The sequence below is a fragment of the Cupressus sempervirens genome, chromosome 8 (genome assembly GCF_028749045.1).
Source record: "Cupressus sempervirens isolate cs-2001-9-10 chromosome 8, ASM2874904v1, whole genome shotgun sequence".
In the NCBI taxonomy this organism is placed as follows: domain Eukaryota; kingdom Viridiplantae; phylum Streptophyta; class Pinopsida; order Cupressales; family Cupressaceae; genus Cupressus; species Cupressus sempervirens.
In genome coordinates this window covers 611,785,882-611,806,079 of record NC_143125.1, presented here as the reverse complement: position 1 = coordinate 611,806,079, position 20,198 = coordinate 611,785,882, and the positions used below count along the sequence as shown (strand labels likewise).

Genomic DNA, 20,198 nt, shown 5'->3' with positions numbered 1-20,198 from the left:
GCATCGCAGCTAAGAGCATAGAAATTGACATGATGTATAATGCAAGGAGCTTCACTGATTTACCGATTTGTTTTTAATCCACATGAACATCTCCACATGTAGTGTAAACTCAAGTCGAGAGTCTTGAATGTGACACTATATTTAGTATGTTATGTCAGTTTGTGCTATTGTGTTAGTTTTGAATGTCTATTGATTCCCAGAGAGATTAAAATATCAAACAATTAACACTTTCTATTTTACTCGTTGAACTTGACATGTATTTACTATTTTCAAACGAAGACGTACCACTACCCGTCTCACACTCGCAACAACAAAAACTTTGGGAAAAATTCACTACTTTTTTACATTATGATGAAATTTGACAATCATGAGCTATAATTAGCAGACAGATGTACATCGCATTATTTAGGCTGCCCTGCTAATTGCAATGAAATTTATACAATCACAGAACCTGATTTACCAGGCAAATACTTTTGAAGCTTCCGACAAAACAAATAGCCAACTAATTTTCATTTTCCATTATTTCAAACACAAATCATTTACACACCTCATACAAGATGTGTATCTAAAAAAATTATTACTGCCAGGGCAGATGTGGTCTTCACCAGCAACAGTATATGCAGAAAACAGAATATAAAGTTCACATTCTACATCTCAATGAGAATAAGCAAGGGATATGGACGCTAATCAATCCTTGTTAAACTTTTCCCACTAGAAAGCAGCCACTGAAATCTGCTTCAATGTCGCAATTTCTTCACACCTTCAGTGGTCTACTTAAATTTTCTTGCAACTTTTAGTGGGCATTTTAGAAAATCTCAACCTATGAAAATAATTTTGAAGGAATCAACAAGAATCAATAATCTACAACGGTAAACCTAAAACCCACTAATTTTGGGTGTCAACCCTGTGCAACGTCCATCTCCTGCTCAAAAATACCATTCCTTTTAATCCAAAACTATCATGTGCAAGTTTCAAGTGGATGATAATGCTTTGTCTGTTAATAACACTGCCCTGAAAGTTGAGGTGGTCTTAACTTTGGCCGATTAAGACACCCATACAATCATTGTAGAACCTTTTGAGATACCCATGATAATTTCATCGGATAAATGAACTTGAATCCAACTTTATTTGGAACATACATAGCTCTAAACATGACTTGTCTCATAACAGTATTATGCACACGGAGTGCCATCCCTTTTGGAACTATACCATGTACTTATCCATCTAAAAAGAATGAGAAGATACAATCTATACATAAGTAATTGAACTCACATCTGGCTTGATCTGCCACAGGGAATTTAATAGAAAACAAACAAGATGACCTCCATCTTATTTAGTATTAGGAGGTGGGTACAAATGTCCCAATATATCCAAATCCCATCACAAAAAATGCTGCAGCTTGCAGGTAGAGATAGATGTAAAAGTGGTTCTTCCCAAATGCAAGATCATAAGATGCACAGAAGAAGAGAAAAACACCAGTCGAGAGTTCCAAGACATGCAGTCTGAAAAGTACAGAAGTTTAGTCTTGAGAACCAACTAAATGTAATGCTCTACAATGCTCAGAATAATAAATTATTGTACAACTAAAAACTCAATATGAAATTAGATGCTACTCAAAAAGAAGAGCAAATACCTTTCGCCTATTCTTGAGCGACTTTTCTTGACCTGTTTTGCTGATTTATGCTTCAACGCATCTCCAAGCTTCTCTGTTACAACCCACTCATTGACTCGGCCAGCTTCCAATAACCCAATGAGAGTTCCCTTGGTGCGATGCAAAGACATAACATTCTCAAACAATATCCAGAAAACAAGTAGATGTAGAGACCTGAAAAAGAAATCATCATTGAGTCGTCTTACTCTGCTTGATGGGAGATTTTCTTTTCTAGTTTTGATGATGGCGAGAAGAATCTGTCTTCTTAGTCCTATGTGAAAGAAAATTGATGATATATTTTGCCCGAGGCAAGGACTTCAGGTTACTTACCTGGGAGTGCTCACGGCATTGAGTAGAGTAATGATTGAAGGAATGTAGACAGCACCCCATTTTGGTATGATGACTTCTGGTACTAGAACGGTTAGAGGAATAACAACACAATAAAAGGTGAATGTGACAATGTGAGCAACAATCTTCCTTACAAAGAAGAATGCATAGATGACATGAAATTTCTTCCAAGCTGTAACTTTCTGCAAATCCAAAAAAATACAAACAATATCAGTGATGATCAAGTGCGCTTCTTGGCCAACTTTTACAGGATCTTGGAAAATTTTGATTCAATGAAGCTCATGCAAGACTATGAGGCAATATCTGACCTTGTTTCTGATAATTTCCATGACCATCTTTCTAAACAAATTTGCAGGGCCACAAGACCAGCGATGCTGCTGATAGCGGTAAGCTTTGAAGGTGCTAGGCAATTCATTCTTGACCTGTTAAGAGTTTTCAAAATTTTGCTATGAACAATGGATTACACTCATAATAAACGGCATAATTCTTAACTAACCACATAATAATTTTATCAGAAACTAACATTTGAGTTCTCAAAGTAAAAACTCACAGAAAGATCGCCAATGAAAACAAACTTCCATCCCTTCAAACTTGCTCGAACAGCCAAATCCATATCTTCCACTGTTGTGCGGTCTTTCCACCCCCCAGCTTCATTAAGAGCATGTATGCGCCAAACCCCAGCAGTTCCTGCACGTGTCAGCCATTAGTTTAGTTTGAGTAAAATTTCTTCCTAGACCTAAAACTCATCTTTTAACATACAAAGCTGTTCATATCAACAAAGGTGGAATCATTCTCAAAAAAATTGTTCAAATATTGTAATTGATTGATATGCAATATGAGCAGCAGATTCTAGCTATCCATCAATATACGTGAATCTCATTATCCCTAGACATGCAAATGGCCATATTCACAAACTGCAAGCTATGTATCACCTAGTGAAAGCATTATAATCCCCCGACTGTTCCTTGCCATTGTATTGCACATTTATGTTTCCATGCATTGTCCTTGACCCTTAACAGCTAAAAAGAAGGTAACATAAAATATGGTAGCATTCAATATCCATGTACTTACCATTGAAGCCGAAGAAGGCATAGGTAGAAGAACCCACTTCTTGCTCCACAGAGAAATGATAATCCAGAGACATTTCCTGCATTCTTGTCATCAAGCATTCATCCGAATTCACTGCAGCAGTCCCAAATCCTAATTAGGAAACACCCAAAAGAGGAAAAGCCAATCCTAAATTCTTATTCAAACTTTATTATATGCAAGCCAATATAAGAAAAAATTGTTCGCAATCGAGCCCATAGAAAGCATTTGTCGGCAGTCATTGTAAAAATCAACCCACATAAACCGACCCTAAAAGCTTTACAATCCAATCATTCGACAACAATAGATCTAATCAAAGTAACCGCATAATAATATTCACAAATGGGCGCGAAGCAAACGTTTGCCCACAGAGACTGCAAAAACACCAACCCCAATCAATGCAACCACGAAATAATAAAATCTATTCACAATTGCGCGTGAAGCAAACATTTGCTCACATTGACTGCAAAACCCCAACCCTTTCGAAGCAACTTTCTGTATTAATGGCGACAAGCCAGTGCCACATAAACAGGTGGTGAAAACTTCAAACGATTTAACTGTATCATCAGAACTAATCAATATGCAGATCCATACATTTTACAAAATCATTTGAAATTGTTTGTTGCAGAACAAGCACCGTATCCATATTTACCGAAAAACTCACCTCACAAACGGACTACATCATCAAATCCAATTGACAGCAGATGCAAACAACAAAATCAATTCATAAATGGGTGTAGGGTTACCTTTTTCCGCATTCACTACTAAAAAATTTCGACCCGCATTAATGCCCGCCACATAATTCCCAAATCACACTATCAGATCTAATAAAAAAATCAGACGCCAACCAGAGGATTGAAAATTGAGCACCAAACCAACATCATCAATGCACCATAGTCACAGCAAACCGCAGAGCATTGGTGAAGATGCATTTGATGCTATATTGCCCACTATAGATCCCAAAATCAAAGCCCTCTTCAAAAATTGAAAACAGCGGACGCCATTGTTATCTGGTTTTGCTAACCCTTAACTGTTACCCTAAAAGTGGGACCGCACGATTAAGAAACCTCGGTTATTTCTAATACGTCTACATGATTTATTTCTTAAATTTTTAAGAAAATACCCACCGACAGTTCAATATTCAATTATTTGACCACGTTGTTCAATAAAGACTCGGCTTTTAAGAGGGGCCCTTTCATGAACGGACAAAATTTATCTGGAAGCCTTGAAAATGTACCTACTCGCTTATCGTGTCCCACATCTTGGCCACTCATTTCGCATCAAGAAAAGAATCCCTTGGATTCTGTTATTTCTTGGATGTTTCCAACTCATAATGGGGAGAACTACTCCTGCTTTGTCTTGTTGGGCTACCAAATGCTACAGTCCCCACATGGAAATGCTCTTGCAGTTGTCAAGCGAATAGTCTCCACATATTGCGGTTTGACGACAATTGCTGATTGAAAAAGATTGCCACATGCTTTCCTAAGAATTTTTTTTATCAGTATAGAATCTTTGATGAACTGTGATCAAGATAATAAGTACCCAGATAACTATAGTAGTATTAACCATAGGTTCCTGTAGTGAAAGATGAGTACAAAACTCCCTGTACTTGAAAGGCGCACTAACTCCCTGTACTTAAAATAGAAGAGCAATAAGAGTTCCTTTTACTATAGGTACTTACATGTAAGACAGACTTTTCAAAGAATTGAGTTTTCATTCTGTGGAGAACAACTCACTCACCTCTTGGCAGTATTTCATGAGAAATGACTTAAAGTTTAGCTCTATGAATGGATTGGAAATGGCATTGTTTCTTAAAATGGGTTTAGATTACTCATAATTGGTAAGAGCTTTGCTGATATATCAGAAGATTTATGGATTGCAATCAAATTAATACGAAACTATAATCTAAATTGGAAATCAAGTTTATACAATTAAATTCAGAAATAACCTCACTATAAATTGTTTACGGCTCTATAACCAAGACTCCCAAACTGGGTTATCGGTGGAGTACCCGCTTTCATAAATGTAGCGTGTGTATTGATGAGAGAACGTAAGGAAATCTTTTCTGGCAGATTGTCTCTTTACTGAAAGAGATAAAAACCCTAAAAACACATCATCCAGATGTGTGGTAGAAAGATAAATGGCTAATAATTAAGAAAGCCGAAAAGGAAGCAGGAAATCTGGGAAACCCAAGGGCAGCTTGATGAATGTGGACCATTGATATTGGGCAATATGATAATATCATGACAAGGGTCTTCCCCTGCCCTATTGAAAGATTCACCTGAAATTGTCGGCTAACCATTAAGTTCCAGAGTAAACTAACCATGGGCGTTTAGAAAAGTCGAGGTTAAGCAAAAATGTTATTCTGGTTAACACCAACAGCACAATGAAGGGAGGTTTACTGCCAAGAAAAGTAAAGCCCTCTTCCGTAACGATTACCCCGTTACTCAATCTCAAAGTCAACAACACACAAAAAAAGCGAGAAATACCTAAAGCTAAAGAAACACAAAAGAAGAAAGAAACTGAGACCGTCAATGGTACAGCTGCATAACCATTAGATCTTAGCAGAATGACATCTTACCAAATTTCCAGCGGGCCTGAACCAAGGCCACTTCAGGATTGTGCATCAGGAACGGAATTGTTCTCCATAGGTAGTCTGGCTCTGGTTGGAAATCTGCATCAAAAATGGCTACATAATCACAATCCTTAACATAGTTCCTTTTCATCCCCTCCTTCAGAGCACCGGCCTTGTAGCCATTCCTATTGTCTCGGACTTCATACTTTATGTTTATGCCTTTGCTGGCCCATCTTTGACACTCCATCATCACCATGTCCTGCAAAAATAAAGAAAATGTTCAATGCAACAATCTAGCGAAGGCTTAAAACTTTACTCAATCAGTTCTCTGTCACTGGCATTCCAAGATAACAGCAAATCTATACCCAGTTGTTAAACAATCAATGAGAGGATAACAGCTTAATTATTGCACTCCAAGATCGATCATATTAGTCCCAAGGACTTAAAAACAAGCGATGAGAGGCTACAGTTTAACAATTCAGTTGTGACCTAACCTAAGCAGCTCAGGTAGGGCACCGACTATAAGAAGCCCAAAGGTTTTGCAGTGAATAATTATAGAAATGAATCCTACGGATTGACTTCGACATTACCCATCTAATTGAGATTGCAAAGTGAGCAACAAAGGACACCGACTGATCTACTCAATGACCTACATTTCTATCAAGACACCTAAAAACAATTGAAGGAACTAATAAGGTCTAAGCCTTTTTTCATTGTCCTTTAACCAAATGCTGTAAGAAATAAGAAAGACAAAGAGACCTTAATGGTTGGATCAGTGGAATCATCCAGTACTTGGATTATGATGCGGTCGGAAGGCCATGAGAGGCCACAAGCTGCTCCAATGGAAAGCTGGTACACCTGCATCCATTCATTCATTTAATCACGAAAAATGTATCTCAACCACACGAGAAAAACCCAAGATTTAGATACATAAAGCTAGAGATCTAGACCTCTTTCTCATTGTACATTGGAATCTGAACAAGAACCATGGGATAAGCGCTGTTCCCAAGCTCTATATCATCCCTAATGGGCTCCCATTTGTATTTTTTCTCAGGCCTCTTGCCAAACAACTTCACCAACACTATCACAACAGCCATGTACACCCTCTCCACAAACAACATCACCGACATTGCCAAGCAGATTATAACTGCAAACTTCAGCAGTGGAACAATAATGGGTGCTCTTATTTGCTCCCATATCAATGCAATCTGATCAGTCATGTCATCTCTCGCACCTTGAAATGTCTCTGGAATCAGACCAGAACTAGACACCCGATCCATACTCAGTTAAAATGTTCCACTAAATATGTTTCAGATGCAAAAGAAGCCTTTTACACTTCAGTATATGACGCCTCAAGTCTCGATCTGGGCAGGATCTGAGGATCTTATCATTCCCCTACAATCCCATGTCAGAATGTAGACAACAAATGTTGACCTTGGCTGTTTTACATGCACAATTTCTTAGCATTCAAGCCTTTCAAATGTTGAATGCTTCTTCAATTGCGAACGAATCAACTATCCCCTGCTCTAGCTACCATGTGACCTTATTGCTATGCACACACCGGACAATAAATGAAACCAACATGAGCTACAGAGTTCGCAGAAGCAAAACAATGGCGGCTGCTTCTGCTTGCTCTACAGACTGCATTGTACATTGGAGGAGGAGTAGGCTTAAGTAGTGGGGAGAGACACCAAATGGCTGAATTCACTGATGGTCTCAGGCCAACTGCTGTGATTACCCAAGGCAAGCTAACTAGCTTGATTTCAAAGATTGGCAGAGTGGCCTTAGATTTATTCAACCACCCCCTCAATTTTACTTTACTTTTTCCTAGTCAGTGTAAGAGCTTGAAGGTGGTGGTGGGTAGGAGAGAGAAACAATGGGAAAACAAAACAAAGCCCAAGAACAAAATGGGTCCCCTCTTGCTCGGTGACAAGTCCCAACGCATTTAATTCCATATTTACAATCAAACACCAATATAATCTAATAACTGGGAGTTTGACATCATCACTTCCAGTTTCTTGATTTTGCAAACATTATTACTTTATCCAAATTTGATTATGCAAAGCTTCTCTGTAATTATTGCCAATGGAGTCATTGCAAGTGATTAGGCTAAAAGTTTCAGGTAGTTCTATAATTGATGTGGGATTAAAAAGTGGGAGTTTTGGTTGAATCTTATGATGTGAAAAGTATCATATGTTTTTCCATTAGGTTAAATTTATGATGTGAAAATAATGAAATGTTTTTGAATTGTTATTAAGGTATAGGTCGGTTTCATAAATCTAACTGATTGATTTTAGATCTTCTATCTTCTACATATCGTGCTTAGTTGAAGAGGAATTGTTGTAATCAATTATATTAGGGTAATGAAAAATAATAATTTATGTTTTTCTATTACGTTAAATTTATGATGTGAAAATAATGAAATGTTTCTGAATTGTCATTAAGGTATAGGTCAGTTTCATAAATCTTGCTCATTGATTTTGGATCTTCTACTTATGGTGCTTAGTTGAAGAGGAGTTGTAATCCGTTATATAAAGATAATAAAAAATAATATCTTTGACAAATAATTAGGCTAAAAGTTCACATGGTTCTATAACTATATATATATATATATATATATATAAAGTTGAGAGAATCCTTCTCAAGGCGTCTATTTTCATAATCCTATAATTTTCTTCATCGCATATTTATGTGAGCCTAAGAGGCTTGAGGAAATGATTCGAGACTCTTGATCTGCCTCATTTTTAATTCCATTTCCTTTCTGCAATTTTCACGATTTTAATTATAATTATATTTAGTCTATTTCTATTTTGTTTTTTTGACATGTAAATGAACGTCAAATTTTTTTCAATTGAAGATTGTTGCCACTGTAGAAAGCCTCTCAGATTAATTATTGTGGGATTAAAAATTAGGAGTTTTGGTTAAATTTATCGATGTGAAAAGCATCGAATGTTTTTCAAATTGTCATTAAGGTGTAGGTCACTTTCATAAATTTAATGTAGGTTGTTATATAAAGATAATTTAAAATAATATCATTGAATTGGGATTAATAGAGACAATGTTGTAAGGAATTTTTACTCAAATTTTTTATGTGAAAAGTATCAAATATAATATTTTTAAAATGTCCTTGAATTCTCTCTTGTTTTTTAGAAAATTAAAAATAATGTCATTGAATTATGATCAATAGAGACAATGTTGCTAGGACGTTTTGTGTGGGATGTTTATGATGTAAAAAGCATCAAATATAATATTTTAAAAATGTCACTTAGCATGGATAAGTTCTTGATTAGCTTATTGATCTCTACAAAAGGTAGAGAGGCTAACATTTATGTGTTTCAATTATTTTTCATGCAAATTTGAAAAAACATAACTACTATGATAAAAGGTTTTATGTGAGAAGTTCTCATTTCATTGGAATTTAGAACTATAGTAGCATAATCTTTGGTTAGACACTCAAAGTTGTGGGTAGGCACTCAAGGTGAAATATAAGGAATCTTTAAATTTGCATTAATTGTTCATTTTATTTATTGTGTTACCACTTTTAACTTTAGACACTTCAGTGATTTCCATTTTATATTTAGAATAGAGGAGAAGTCCACTTATATGATTTGGGTCAAAAGAAAGAGAGTTCTAACTCATAAAGAAAAACAATATACTTGCAAAAAAAAAGAACATAAGAGTATGTTGTTGGCAATCTTTTCCTTTTTAGCTTAGTATTAGTTTAATTTAAGTTTTGTTTAGTAGTATTAAAGTTTTTATTTGATAGTTTTAAATTATATTTAGGTATTTTTATTATGAAATATGATTAATATGAGAGAATGATTATATTGTATAAAATAAGATATTTTACACAACAGTTAAAAAGTATACAATATTATTTTTAAAATTACACTATATAAACACACACAGATATATCTTAATTTTGATGGATAATTATTAAATGAGTTGTTTAAAAGAAAAGTCAATCATAAAATTTGTGTCATAATTAAGTACCAAGTGTGAAGGTAAGTAAGATAAGAGATAAATAATCTAATATGTCATTGTTTGCATATCTTTTGGTTGATTTTCAAGTATTGGAATTAGTGATAGAAAAGTAGTTAGAATGAAAGTGTTGGAAATGTATTAGAATGAAAGCTACATAGTTTAGATTTTTGGTTCGGTATGGGAAATTAAGTTTGAATGGCACTCCTTATGACATGGGATTTGTTAGCTCATGTTATTTTTTGGGATTCTTCAAGTGCATTAGTTATGGTAGATCATTTTTTTTCTTTGCAAATGCAAAATGTATACTGATATATAAAGAAGAGTGATGACTACAAAAAAACTTCTTGTGGTAAAGTCTTAGTAGGGTAAAAATGGAAGCACTTAATAGGGTAAAGGCTTGGTGTAGGGGCACGTTGAAACATAGGGCCCTTGCCATTTTCAATTTTTTTGTGATATGCTCCAAGAGAGCTTGTGTACTTAGAATAAAGGTTTGAGGACCTAGGTGTGTGTTTTGGCAACATTGGCTAGGGGATAGGAAGTCATTAAATGGCCTTGGAATCAAAGTATTCATTGTCCTGAAGTCATAAGTGACCTTAGAGTTTAAGGAAGTCCTTGTCATTGAAGTCCTGGCATAGGTATCTAGCCTAGGGAAGGGTCTCTAGCATTGAAAAGCTAAGGGATAGCCAATTTGGCAAGAAAAGATGTCAAATAGATGTCAACACAAAAATTGCAAAAAAGTTGCAATTTTGCAAAATGGTTGATTAACTTGCAAAAACCCTTCCAAGCATGGTGGAGGCCGATGGAAGCCCTAAATGTGAGGGGAAAAGACCTAAGAAGTCATATACAAGCTTCTAAAACCCTAATGTTTTAAAAGTTGGAAGTCAGTGTACTGAGTATATACTGTGGCATGATTTTTAACTGTAAAAACACAAAATACAAAGCTAAGAAAGTTTTGAGTGTTGATTTCATTGTTGTATTCATTTGGCATTGCAACTAGGCTTATTTAGGACATTTTTGCTTCAGTAGAGTAGGTGTGTTTGTGTTTCCTTTCATTGTTTGTAAATTATTTTCATTCTTGCTAGTTTGTTGTCCTAAACTAGGGAATTGACATTAGAAGAGATGTAACTCACTATCCCACTATAGAAACAATATGGCCTCTTGGGGATAGTGAGTGTACTATATGTACTTCCTATTGGCAGAACAAAGGGCCCTCAAAAGCCATGGAGGCATTTTTAAGCTCTTGCCCTAGGTGAGATAGAGCATGCCTAGCTAAGGAACATTGAAGTTGCAGAGCTTATAACTTGTAGGGTTGTGAACACCATTAGCAAAGTGAGTATGGAGAGTGAAGGGGAGTAAGTGAAATTCCCTTGGGAAGAAGGACCTTATAGATCCATTTGGTGAACTTGGAAGTCACTTTAGGTCATAGAGGTAGACTAGAAGCATGAACTAGTGATTAGTTCATCCCCTCTCCCTATCAAGTGGTATTAGAGCCTTATAAACGTGTGGGAAAAGCAAATGCAAAACAAGGTGAATGTTGTCACCTATTGAATCCAATGGTTCTAGCAAGATGGTGACCAATGCTAAATTGGCCAAGAAGGTAGAAGAACAAGAGGAAGACAATAAGTCTTTGAGAGAAAGATTGACACAACTTGAATAGTTGTTAAGTGAAGTCCAAGACATAGCAGATAAAGTCAAGGACAAGATGGAGCAGAAAGAAGAGTAGCAAGCCAAAGAGAAAAAGATTGAGTTGGAGGAAGAAGCCCCAACACTAGACCCTATTATACCATAAGAGCCTTTCTTGAAGGCACTAAAAGCAATAAATAGAAAATCCTTGGAAGGCATCCCTTTATTCAGTGGAAAGATGGATCCAGACCTCATCATGGAATGGATTAAAGTAATGGAGAACCATTTTGAGTGTGATGGTGTCTTTGATGCTTAGAAAGTCAAGGTTAGGAGGTACTACTCTAACCTAGTGGAAATTTGTTCAAAAAGAGAGGGAAAAAGAAGGGAAAAGTCCCATTGTCACCTGGAAAGGAATGGTGGCTAAAACCAAGCAAGCTTATATTCCTAAAGACTATGAAATGCAACTGCATAGGAGAAGGCAAAATCTGAGGCAAAAAGAGATGGATGTGCACTCTTACACTGAAGAGTTCCAAAAATTATGCTTGAGGTCAAGGTGGTGGAAGATGAAAGCATCAGATTGGCAAGATATTTGAATGGGCTCAAGTGGTCCATCGAAGAAGACATGAGTCTTGTCACCCCAAAAATAGTCCATCAATGCTACCAAATGGCTCTAAAGGTGGAAGATAAGGGAAATAGAAAGCAAGATCATACCTCAAAGAATAGAGGAAGAGGTAGAGATAGCAGAGGACATAGGGGAAGTTATGGAGGTAGAAGCAATGATAGTAGGTCCCAAGATGAGTCCAAGCTAATTGAAAAAAGTGGAGAAACTAGTCAAAGAGGTGGTTCAAGCAAAGGTAGAGGCAAAGATAGATCACTTGGAGGAAGGGGACCATCTCACTTTGCTACAATGAAGTGTTACCATTGTCATCAATTGGGGCACCCTACCTATAGGTGTCCTGAAAGGGGATAAACATCATAAAGTGAAAAGAAAGTAGCATAAATACATGAAGATGCTTCAAGTGTGAAGTCACCTGATATCCAGTTGGATTCAAAGAGTGGTGAGAATTTAATGATAAAGAGGATTATGATTAAAGAACTAGTTAAAGGAGAGCCCAAGCAAAGAAGGTCACTCTTTAGAGTGAGGTGTAAGATTATGGTGAAGGTCTGCAAAATTTTCATAGACTTAGGGTCTATTGATAATATAATTTTAGAGGAGGCCATAGCTAAACTCAAGATTCCTAAAATACCTCGTAGAACTCCTTACAAGGTCACTTGGTTAAACAAGGAGTAACATGTTTTGGTGAATGAGCATGGATTGAGTTCACAATAGGAGTATATAAAGATAAGATTTTATGTGATGTTTTACCCATGGATGCTTGTCACCTATTATTAGGTAGGCCATGGTAGTTTGATAGAAAAGCCATACACAATGGTGAGCTCAACTTATACCTTTAAAAAGGATGGAGTGACTTATAAAATTCAGTCACTACTTGAACTAGATAGCCAAGGGAGTGGACCTAATGTGTTGATGTTGAAGGGGAAAGAGTTCATGAAAACTCTTGACAAAGAAGGAGTGGGTTATGCTATTGTGGTGAAACCCAAGGAGGAAAGAGAGACTAAGAAGGAGGACATACAACATGAAGTGCAATAGGTTTTGGAGGAATTCAAGAGCATTATATCAAATGGAACACATGTAATCCTACCACCTAAAAAACAATTAGCCATCAAATAGATTTGATCCCAAGGGCATCTCTCCCAAACAAGGGACCTTACAAGCTAACTCTTGAGTAGAATAGGGAAGTTGCAAAGTAGGTACAAGAACTGATGGATCAAGCATTGATAAGAAAGAGCATCAACCCATGTGTTGTGCCTACTATTTTGGCACCTAAACAAGGAGAAACATGGAGATTATGCACAAACTCCAAAGCCATTAACAAGATCATAATCTAGTATAAGTTTCCCATACCAAGGATTGAGGACTTAATGGACTTCCTAGGAGGGGCTAAGTACTACACCAAGATAGACCTTAAAAGTGGCTATCATCAGATAAGAATAAAAGAGGGAGATGAGTGAAAAATAGCTTTTAAAACCACTGATGGACTCTATGAATGGCTAGTCATGCCATTTGGCCTCCAATGTTCCAAGTACATTCATGAGGCTCATGAATGAGGTGTTGAAAGACTTCATAGGTTAGTTTGTAGTAGTCTACTTAGATGATATATTATTTTTTAGCATGAGTAAAGAGGAACGCTTAGAGCATATTGAGATTGTATTATCTAAGTTAAAAGAGGAACACCTAACCATCAATCTAGAAAAGTGTGATTTCATGAAGTAGGAACTAGTCTATTTAGGCTTTGTTCTATCTCAAGGAGATCTTAAAATGGATGAGGATAGAGTTGCAACAATATTGAGTTAGCCAACTCCCAACAATGCCAGTGGAGTGAGGAGTTTCCATGGTCTTGCTCAATACTATAGAAATTTCATCAAGAACTTCAGTGGGATATGTGCTCCCATGATGGATACTATCATGGGTGGAATAAAAACCAAATTTATGTGGACACTAGCAATAAACAAGGGATTTGAGACATTGAAGAAAGAGGTGGCTACTAAGCCTATCCTAAGGTTACCTACTTTTAATGAACCTTTTTTATAGAATGTGATGCCAGTAATATAGTAGCAGGAGGAGTCTTAAGTCAAAGCAATAGACTAGTGGCTTTCTTTAGTGAAAATATAAATACAACAAAACAAAAGTACTCTTCCTATGATTTAGAACTTTATGCAATTGTATGGTGGAGAGTATGGTGTAGGGGCACCTTGAAACATAGGGCCCTCACCATTTTCAATTTTTTTTGATATTCTCTAAGAGAGATTTTGTACTTAGAACAAAGGTTTGAGGACCTAGGTGTGTGTTTTGGCAACATTGGCTAGGGGATAGGAAGTCATTAAATAGCCTTGGAATCAAAGTATTCCTTGTCCTGAAGTCATAAGTGGCCTTAGAGTTTAAGGAAGTCCTTGTCATAGAAGTTCTAGCATAAGTCTCTAGCCTAGGGAAGGGTCTCTAGCATTAAAAAGATAAGGGATAGCCAATTTGGCAAGAAAAGATGTCAAATAGATGTCAACACAAAAATTGCAAAAAAGTTGCAATTTTTCAAAATTGTTGATTAACTTGCAAAAACCCTTCCAAGCATGGTGGAGGCCGATGGAAGCCCTAAATGTGAGGGGAAAAGACCTAAGAAGCCATATATAAGCTTCTAAAACCCTAATGTTGCCAAAAGTTGGAAGTCAATTTATGAACTGTATACTGTGGCATGATTTTTTACTATAAAAAGACAAAATGCAGAGCTAAGAAAGTTTTGGGTGTTGATTTCATTGTTGTATTCATTTGGCATTGTAACTAGGCTTGTTTGGGACATTTTTTCTTTGATAGAGTAGGTGGGTTTGTGTTTCCTTTCACTATTTGTAAATTCTTTTCATTCCTGCCAATTTGTTGTCTTGAACCAGATAGTTGACATTAGAAGAGATGTAACTCACTATCTCATCGTAGAAATAGTATAGCCTCTTGGGGATAGTGAGTGTACTCTATGCACTTCCTATTGGCAGAAGGAAGGGCCCTCAAAAGCCATGGAGGCATTTTTTATCTCTTGCCCTAAGCAAGTTAGAGCATGTCGGACTAGGGAACATTGAAGTTGTAGAGCTTATAACTTGCATGGTTGTGAAGATCATCAACAAAGTGAGTATGGAGAGTGAAGGGGAGTAAGTGAAGGTCCCTTAGGAAGAAGGAAAGAGTGATAGAGATCCATTAAGGTACCTAGCCAGTCCAAACAGCAGTCTGGCCTTGTAAAGGCCTAGAAACCCTAAAAACCCTCAATTTTTGCAGAGGAGTTGTATGATAGTTTTGAGACTCAAAACCATGAAAATATGAGAGTTCTCATGAAATGAATGGGGGTCTATGAAGAAATTTTGAATTTTTTAGTGGGAAAAAAATGAAGAATTCCCTGATTTCTAGGAACAAGAGGGCTAATTAGAGCTCTTTCTTGTAGCCCTATTTTTTTAGGGAAAGTGTGGAATCAGTAAGAAGGTTAGATGCATGGTGTTTCTTTGTACCATAGAAAATATGTGTTGAGAGGTCTTTCACTATCTCCATAACCCTACAACTGGAGTGCAATAATTGACCAAGGAATACCTAATTTAGTTAGAAATCTAGAGTATTCTCCATCTAGAATGAGAACCTAGCAAATGACAAGAATTGGAGTTTGTTCAAGATAGAAGAGTGAGGCTTATGATTGGGAGGGATCTCTGCATAAGAGGGACCCTATAGATCTATTTGGTGAACTTGGAAGTCACCTTAGGTCTTAGAGGTAGACTAGAAGCATGAACTAGTGATTAGTTCATCCCCTCTCCCTATCAAGGCCTCCACTTTTCACACTAAAGCATTAAAATGTGTGTGGGGAGAAGGAAACTTGTCAAGCATGATCCCTTTTTGAATTCAAATTATAATAGAAAGACCCAAATAAAGGAAGGGATGTCAATACCAAATTAGAATTATGGAAAGGAATACAATGCAAGGACATGCTCTTTGTCCCATGTGTGATATGTAAATGTAAATGTGAGATTGAACTAATTAACTAAGTAAGATATGTAATATATGTCTAGATGTCATATGCATGCAAATAACTTAACTAAGATATGGAATTAGGTTACAATTATAAATTGAAATAAAAGATACATTTATTCATCTTGAAATGTGTAGAGGAAAGTGTAATTTGCTTTGAAAAGTGTGGATATGGACCTAATTTTGAAACTCTATCTATGAGTCCTTGAATGAAATAGAAAACCCCCAAAAAATAGAAATTGTGTTTCTTGTCGAAGCTCCAGAACAACTCAGCCTAGAGGAAAAGTGTCTGGACATTGTTTCACGAAGTCATTGTCTTCTTGGGAACCTATAACCAGGTCAGACCCACTTTTTTTCAAAAGGTCTAAGGTAGTATTTTCTAGAGTTGCAATCACAAATTCTCTATCCTATTCCTATTTACGAAAAAAAAATTGGGTGGATGAGGGCTTGCCTTGGTTAAGCCCTAGATTTAGGAATCAACCTTGAAATTGAAACATAAATAATGGTAGAAGAAGTGCTAACATGTAGTGCAATCAAATATATCAAATGAGAGCTGCAATTACCTTTGTAAATGCAATTGAATTTAATATGTGATCAAATATGCAAATATAATAGTGTTGACTCAACAAAACCAAAAGGAAATTAAAGAAGTAAAAACCTCATGTATAGGAATGTATGTGATATAACATGAAGAAGGATAGAATAACTTTAATAAATTAGGAATGATAAATCTCCTCCTTTGAAGCCAAACTCCACTACCACCTTGAAGGAAGAGGCTTGATTTGTTGAGTAGTCATTTTGCACAATGATAATAACAAAAATCCTTATGAATTTCTCTCTTGAAAATTTGATCAAGTTAACCAACTCCAAGGTTTTGAACTTATTTGGTAGCTTAATTGAAGATAAATGTGCCCCTTTAAAAGAAGGCATTTGCTGGTATCTGTAATTTTGTTGAACTTGGAAAAAATGTGACCACAAACAAATATATTTTTTATATTTTCAGATTTTATGATGAATGCAAGTTTCGAACAATGCAACTATATGAATTCCTATTCTAACCACATGCTCAAAAGAAAATTATAGAGGTAGGGTAACAAGAAATTGAAGTAAATTATTAAAAATGAAATTCCTAATGGACATAAGTCATAGTAAGTTTTTGTTTGCGAATTAAATCTTCAAAAGAATCAAGAAGGAACCCAATGAAAGGAGGAGCAAAACATCCTTAAATCCAGTGATATAATCATCAAAAGAACTAATGAAATTTGAATGAAATTTCATGAATCATTAAATTGTGTAACCTTGGAAAGTGTGAGCACACGAGACAAAATGCTATTCAAAACTAAAAGGTGATCCTTTCTCCAATTTGTCATAATAGAGGAATTTGCTAAAAAATATAACAAACACCAAAATTAATTGATCACATGTGAAATGAAACACAATAAGACTATTGGCTTCATCATTATTCACAAACCTAAAATTCATGAAGGAAATGGTTGGAATGCTTTAGAATAACTAAGAGGGGGATTGAATCAGTTATCTAAGGTCCAAATGTACATATAAAACTTTTTAGTACTTAACAAATACATGTGCATGCATTGATCATCCAATATCTCAAACCATAGTATATTACTCTCCTAGGTCAAATGAACTTTGTAGAAATGTAAACATGAAATACCACAAAATCATTCACATAATTTGACACAAGGATTTTATGTGGAAACCCAATTTGGGAAAAACCACCAATAATATGCTACCAATTTTCACTCTTCTGAAGTGAGCTCTATGAAAAGCCAACCCTGTTAAAGGTTATAATGCACACTGTTAAATGTGACCTTGATTAAAGGATTTCAATTATCCTACTAGGAGTGAGCCTTGTTAGAGGAATTTAGAACATTCCATTAGAATGTCAACCTATTAAAGGATTTACTCATGACTATTAGGTCAACCTTAATCCAAAGCATTTATCCAAATTGATATAGTTGTTAGAAAGTAATAGTAGGACTTGATCTGATGACAAAACAACTCACATGCAGATTACAGATCTCTTATTCAGTCTTCCATTATGCTTGGCATTCAATCTCCTTTGTCTTCGACAACTTGTTCACCCTTCAAGCCTTCACCTCCTTAAGCCTTCATACTTAGTATGTCAATTGCAGGTTCATTCCTTCGGCCACCAAATGAAGCAACACCTCAAGACTTCTTGTCTTTCTCTGGTTTGCACTATAACACTTTGCTTCTAGCTTGTTATCTCCTTCCATAGAGAATTTAAATCTTTTGTTGCTTAACCACAAATGTCCATCTTAGGGTTAGGTCGGATTCATTGAATCTACCCTCTTTTCCATTTAGTTCATTCTACAAACTTCCATTACAATCCTCTTCAAATTGATCTCAAAAATGTTTGTCTTGAATTTTGGGTCACCAACTCATCATACTTATCTTCCACACACTTCACATAATTCAAGAAATCAACTTTGTTGGCTCAAATTCATCAAATCTTTGATCAAACTCATTTTACTGGCACTCAACAAGAACATGTTGTTTACTTGGCAATAATTGTCTTTTGATGCTTGGTTAACACTAGGTTGCTTGGCATACACTAAGTCTTACTGGTGCTCGACACATATTAAACTTCCTTCACTCAACACCTACTAGCTTTCTCTTTTCTCAACACATACTGAATTTTCTTGACTTCAACTAACTTTCTGCTCAGCCTGCACTGACTTGCTTTGCTTCCATTGTTGCTTAGTCAAGCTTGGCAGACACATTTCTTTGCTTAGCATTCTTCTTGTCTTTTCTCAAGTATTATTTCATTGTAGCCTTAAGTAGATAAACAATACACGATATCATCAAAGTCTTACTTGGTCTTAGTGCTTCTTTTATATGCCATATAACTCAACATTTCTCTAAGTACTCTTATTATCCTTTCTTTTCAAATCTTCTTCATCAATCAATCAAATGATAGCATTCAGACCAAATTAGCAATTATCTCACCAACAAGTAGTAGGTTTGACACTAGTGATAAAATAATGATTGTTCCATGATAGATTTCATCAATCTTCCTCTTTTCTATACTTCAACAATATTCTTCATTTCAACAATCTCCCTCTTTGGTATTGATGGCAAACCAATACCAACAATAATACCAAAGAGAAACTTAATATCTTGTATTAATATCTCTCCCTCTATTAGTATCTAACCTTCTTTTGTATAGGCTGCAATCTCTCTTCTTCTTCAATTATGCAGTGTAATTCTTCTTCTTTCTAATCTTTCTCCCTCTTTTTGGTCTCTCTCTTTTCTAGTACTAACTCTCCCTCATACTTGTAGTAACTTGTAGCAGACTATCCCTCTTTAACAACAATTCCAAAGACTTGTCATCTTCTCGTGTAGATATCAACAATTCAAGTTCTCCCTCTGTCATCTTGCATGTGACTGTAAATCTTATATTTCATATCCTTCCTTACTTCAGGTAGTTCCTAATGTAAGATCCACTACATCAAGTTGTAAAGTATACCATTAAACTCAATTAATGAAGGGTACTACTCTTGCTTCTTAAGTAGCTTTGGATAGGGCTATCACCCCTAGCTTACCTCTAAGATATTCATGTGCATCCTTAGGTAAAGCTTTTGTGAATATATCAACTATCTATTCCTTTGTATTCACATATTCCATTCTCACTTCTTTGTCTTGAATCAACTCTCTCAAGTAATAATACTTGATTGCAATGTGCTTTGTCTTTGTATGCATCACAGGGTTCTTAGATATGTTTATAGCACTTGTATTGTCACAATAAATTACCACAGGTTTAGTAATTTCTTCCTTCATTCCTTTGAGTAACTATTTGATCCACACCACATTTGTACAATTCAAAACAACAACAACCCCATATTCAACTTCAGTAGTAGATTTTCAAATATAGTTCTATTTCTTGCTAGTCTAGGTAACCAATCTTTTTCCTAAGAAAAATGCTCCACCACTTGTACTTTTTTTGTCACCAATGTTTCTAGCCCAATTAGCATTTGTAAAGGCTCTCAATTCAAACTTGTCATTTGTCTTATAGTATAGACCATAGTATTTTGTACCTTTCAAGTATCTAATAATCCTTTTAACAACCATTAAGTGATTCTCCCTAGGATTTGTAGAAAATCTTGCAACATTCCCAACAGTTAATGCAATGTCAGGTTTGCTATGAACTACATATTGCAATTTTTCAATCATAGACCTGTATAATGTTTGATTTACCTTAGCCAAATCATTAGTTTTGGACAATTTATGTCCTATCACCATTGGAGTACTAACTAGTCTTGAATCTTCTATACCAA

General features: G+C 35.8%; 1 protein-coding gene across 1 annotated transcript; it reads right to left on the bottom strand.

Annotated features, from left to right (window-relative positions):
* Nucleotides 1–495: 495 nt before the first annotated feature.
* Nucleotides 496–7,305, bottom strand: ATCSLA09 (Nucleotide-diphospho-sugar transferases superfamily protein). The gene is made up of 9 exons (XM_089798555.1): nt 6,611–7,305; nt 6,420–6,518; nt 5,667–5,919; nt 3,071–3,181; nt 2,550–2,686; nt 2,308–2,421; nt 1,982–2,181; nt 1,634–1,825; nt 496–1,502 (listed from the first exon to the last, which is right to left on the bottom strand). Exons 1-9 carry the CDS (start codon nt 6,938–6,940, stop codon nt 1,340–1,342), a joined length of 1,599 nt encoding a protein of 532 aa, XP_089654681.1. The 5' UTR covers nt 6,941–7,305; the 3' UTR covers nt 496–1,339.
* Between the last annotated feature and the right edge of the window lie 12,893 nt (nt 7,306–20,198).

Excerpts from the sequence above, each read along its gene's own strand:
- ATCSLA09 (XM_089798555.1), bottom strand. The coding sequence starts at position 6,940 with ATGGATCGGGTGTCTAGTTCTGGTCTGATTCCAGAGACATTTCAAGGT. Across the intron at positions 2,687-3,070 it reads TGCCTTCTTCGGCTTCAATG|GAACTGCTGGGGTTTGGCGC; the intron begins GTAAGTACATGG and ends TGACACGTGCAG. Across the intron at positions 2,182-2,307 it reads TGGAAATTATCAGAAACAAG|AAAGTTACAGCTTGGAAGAA; the intron begins GTCAGATATTGC and ends TTGGATTTGCAG.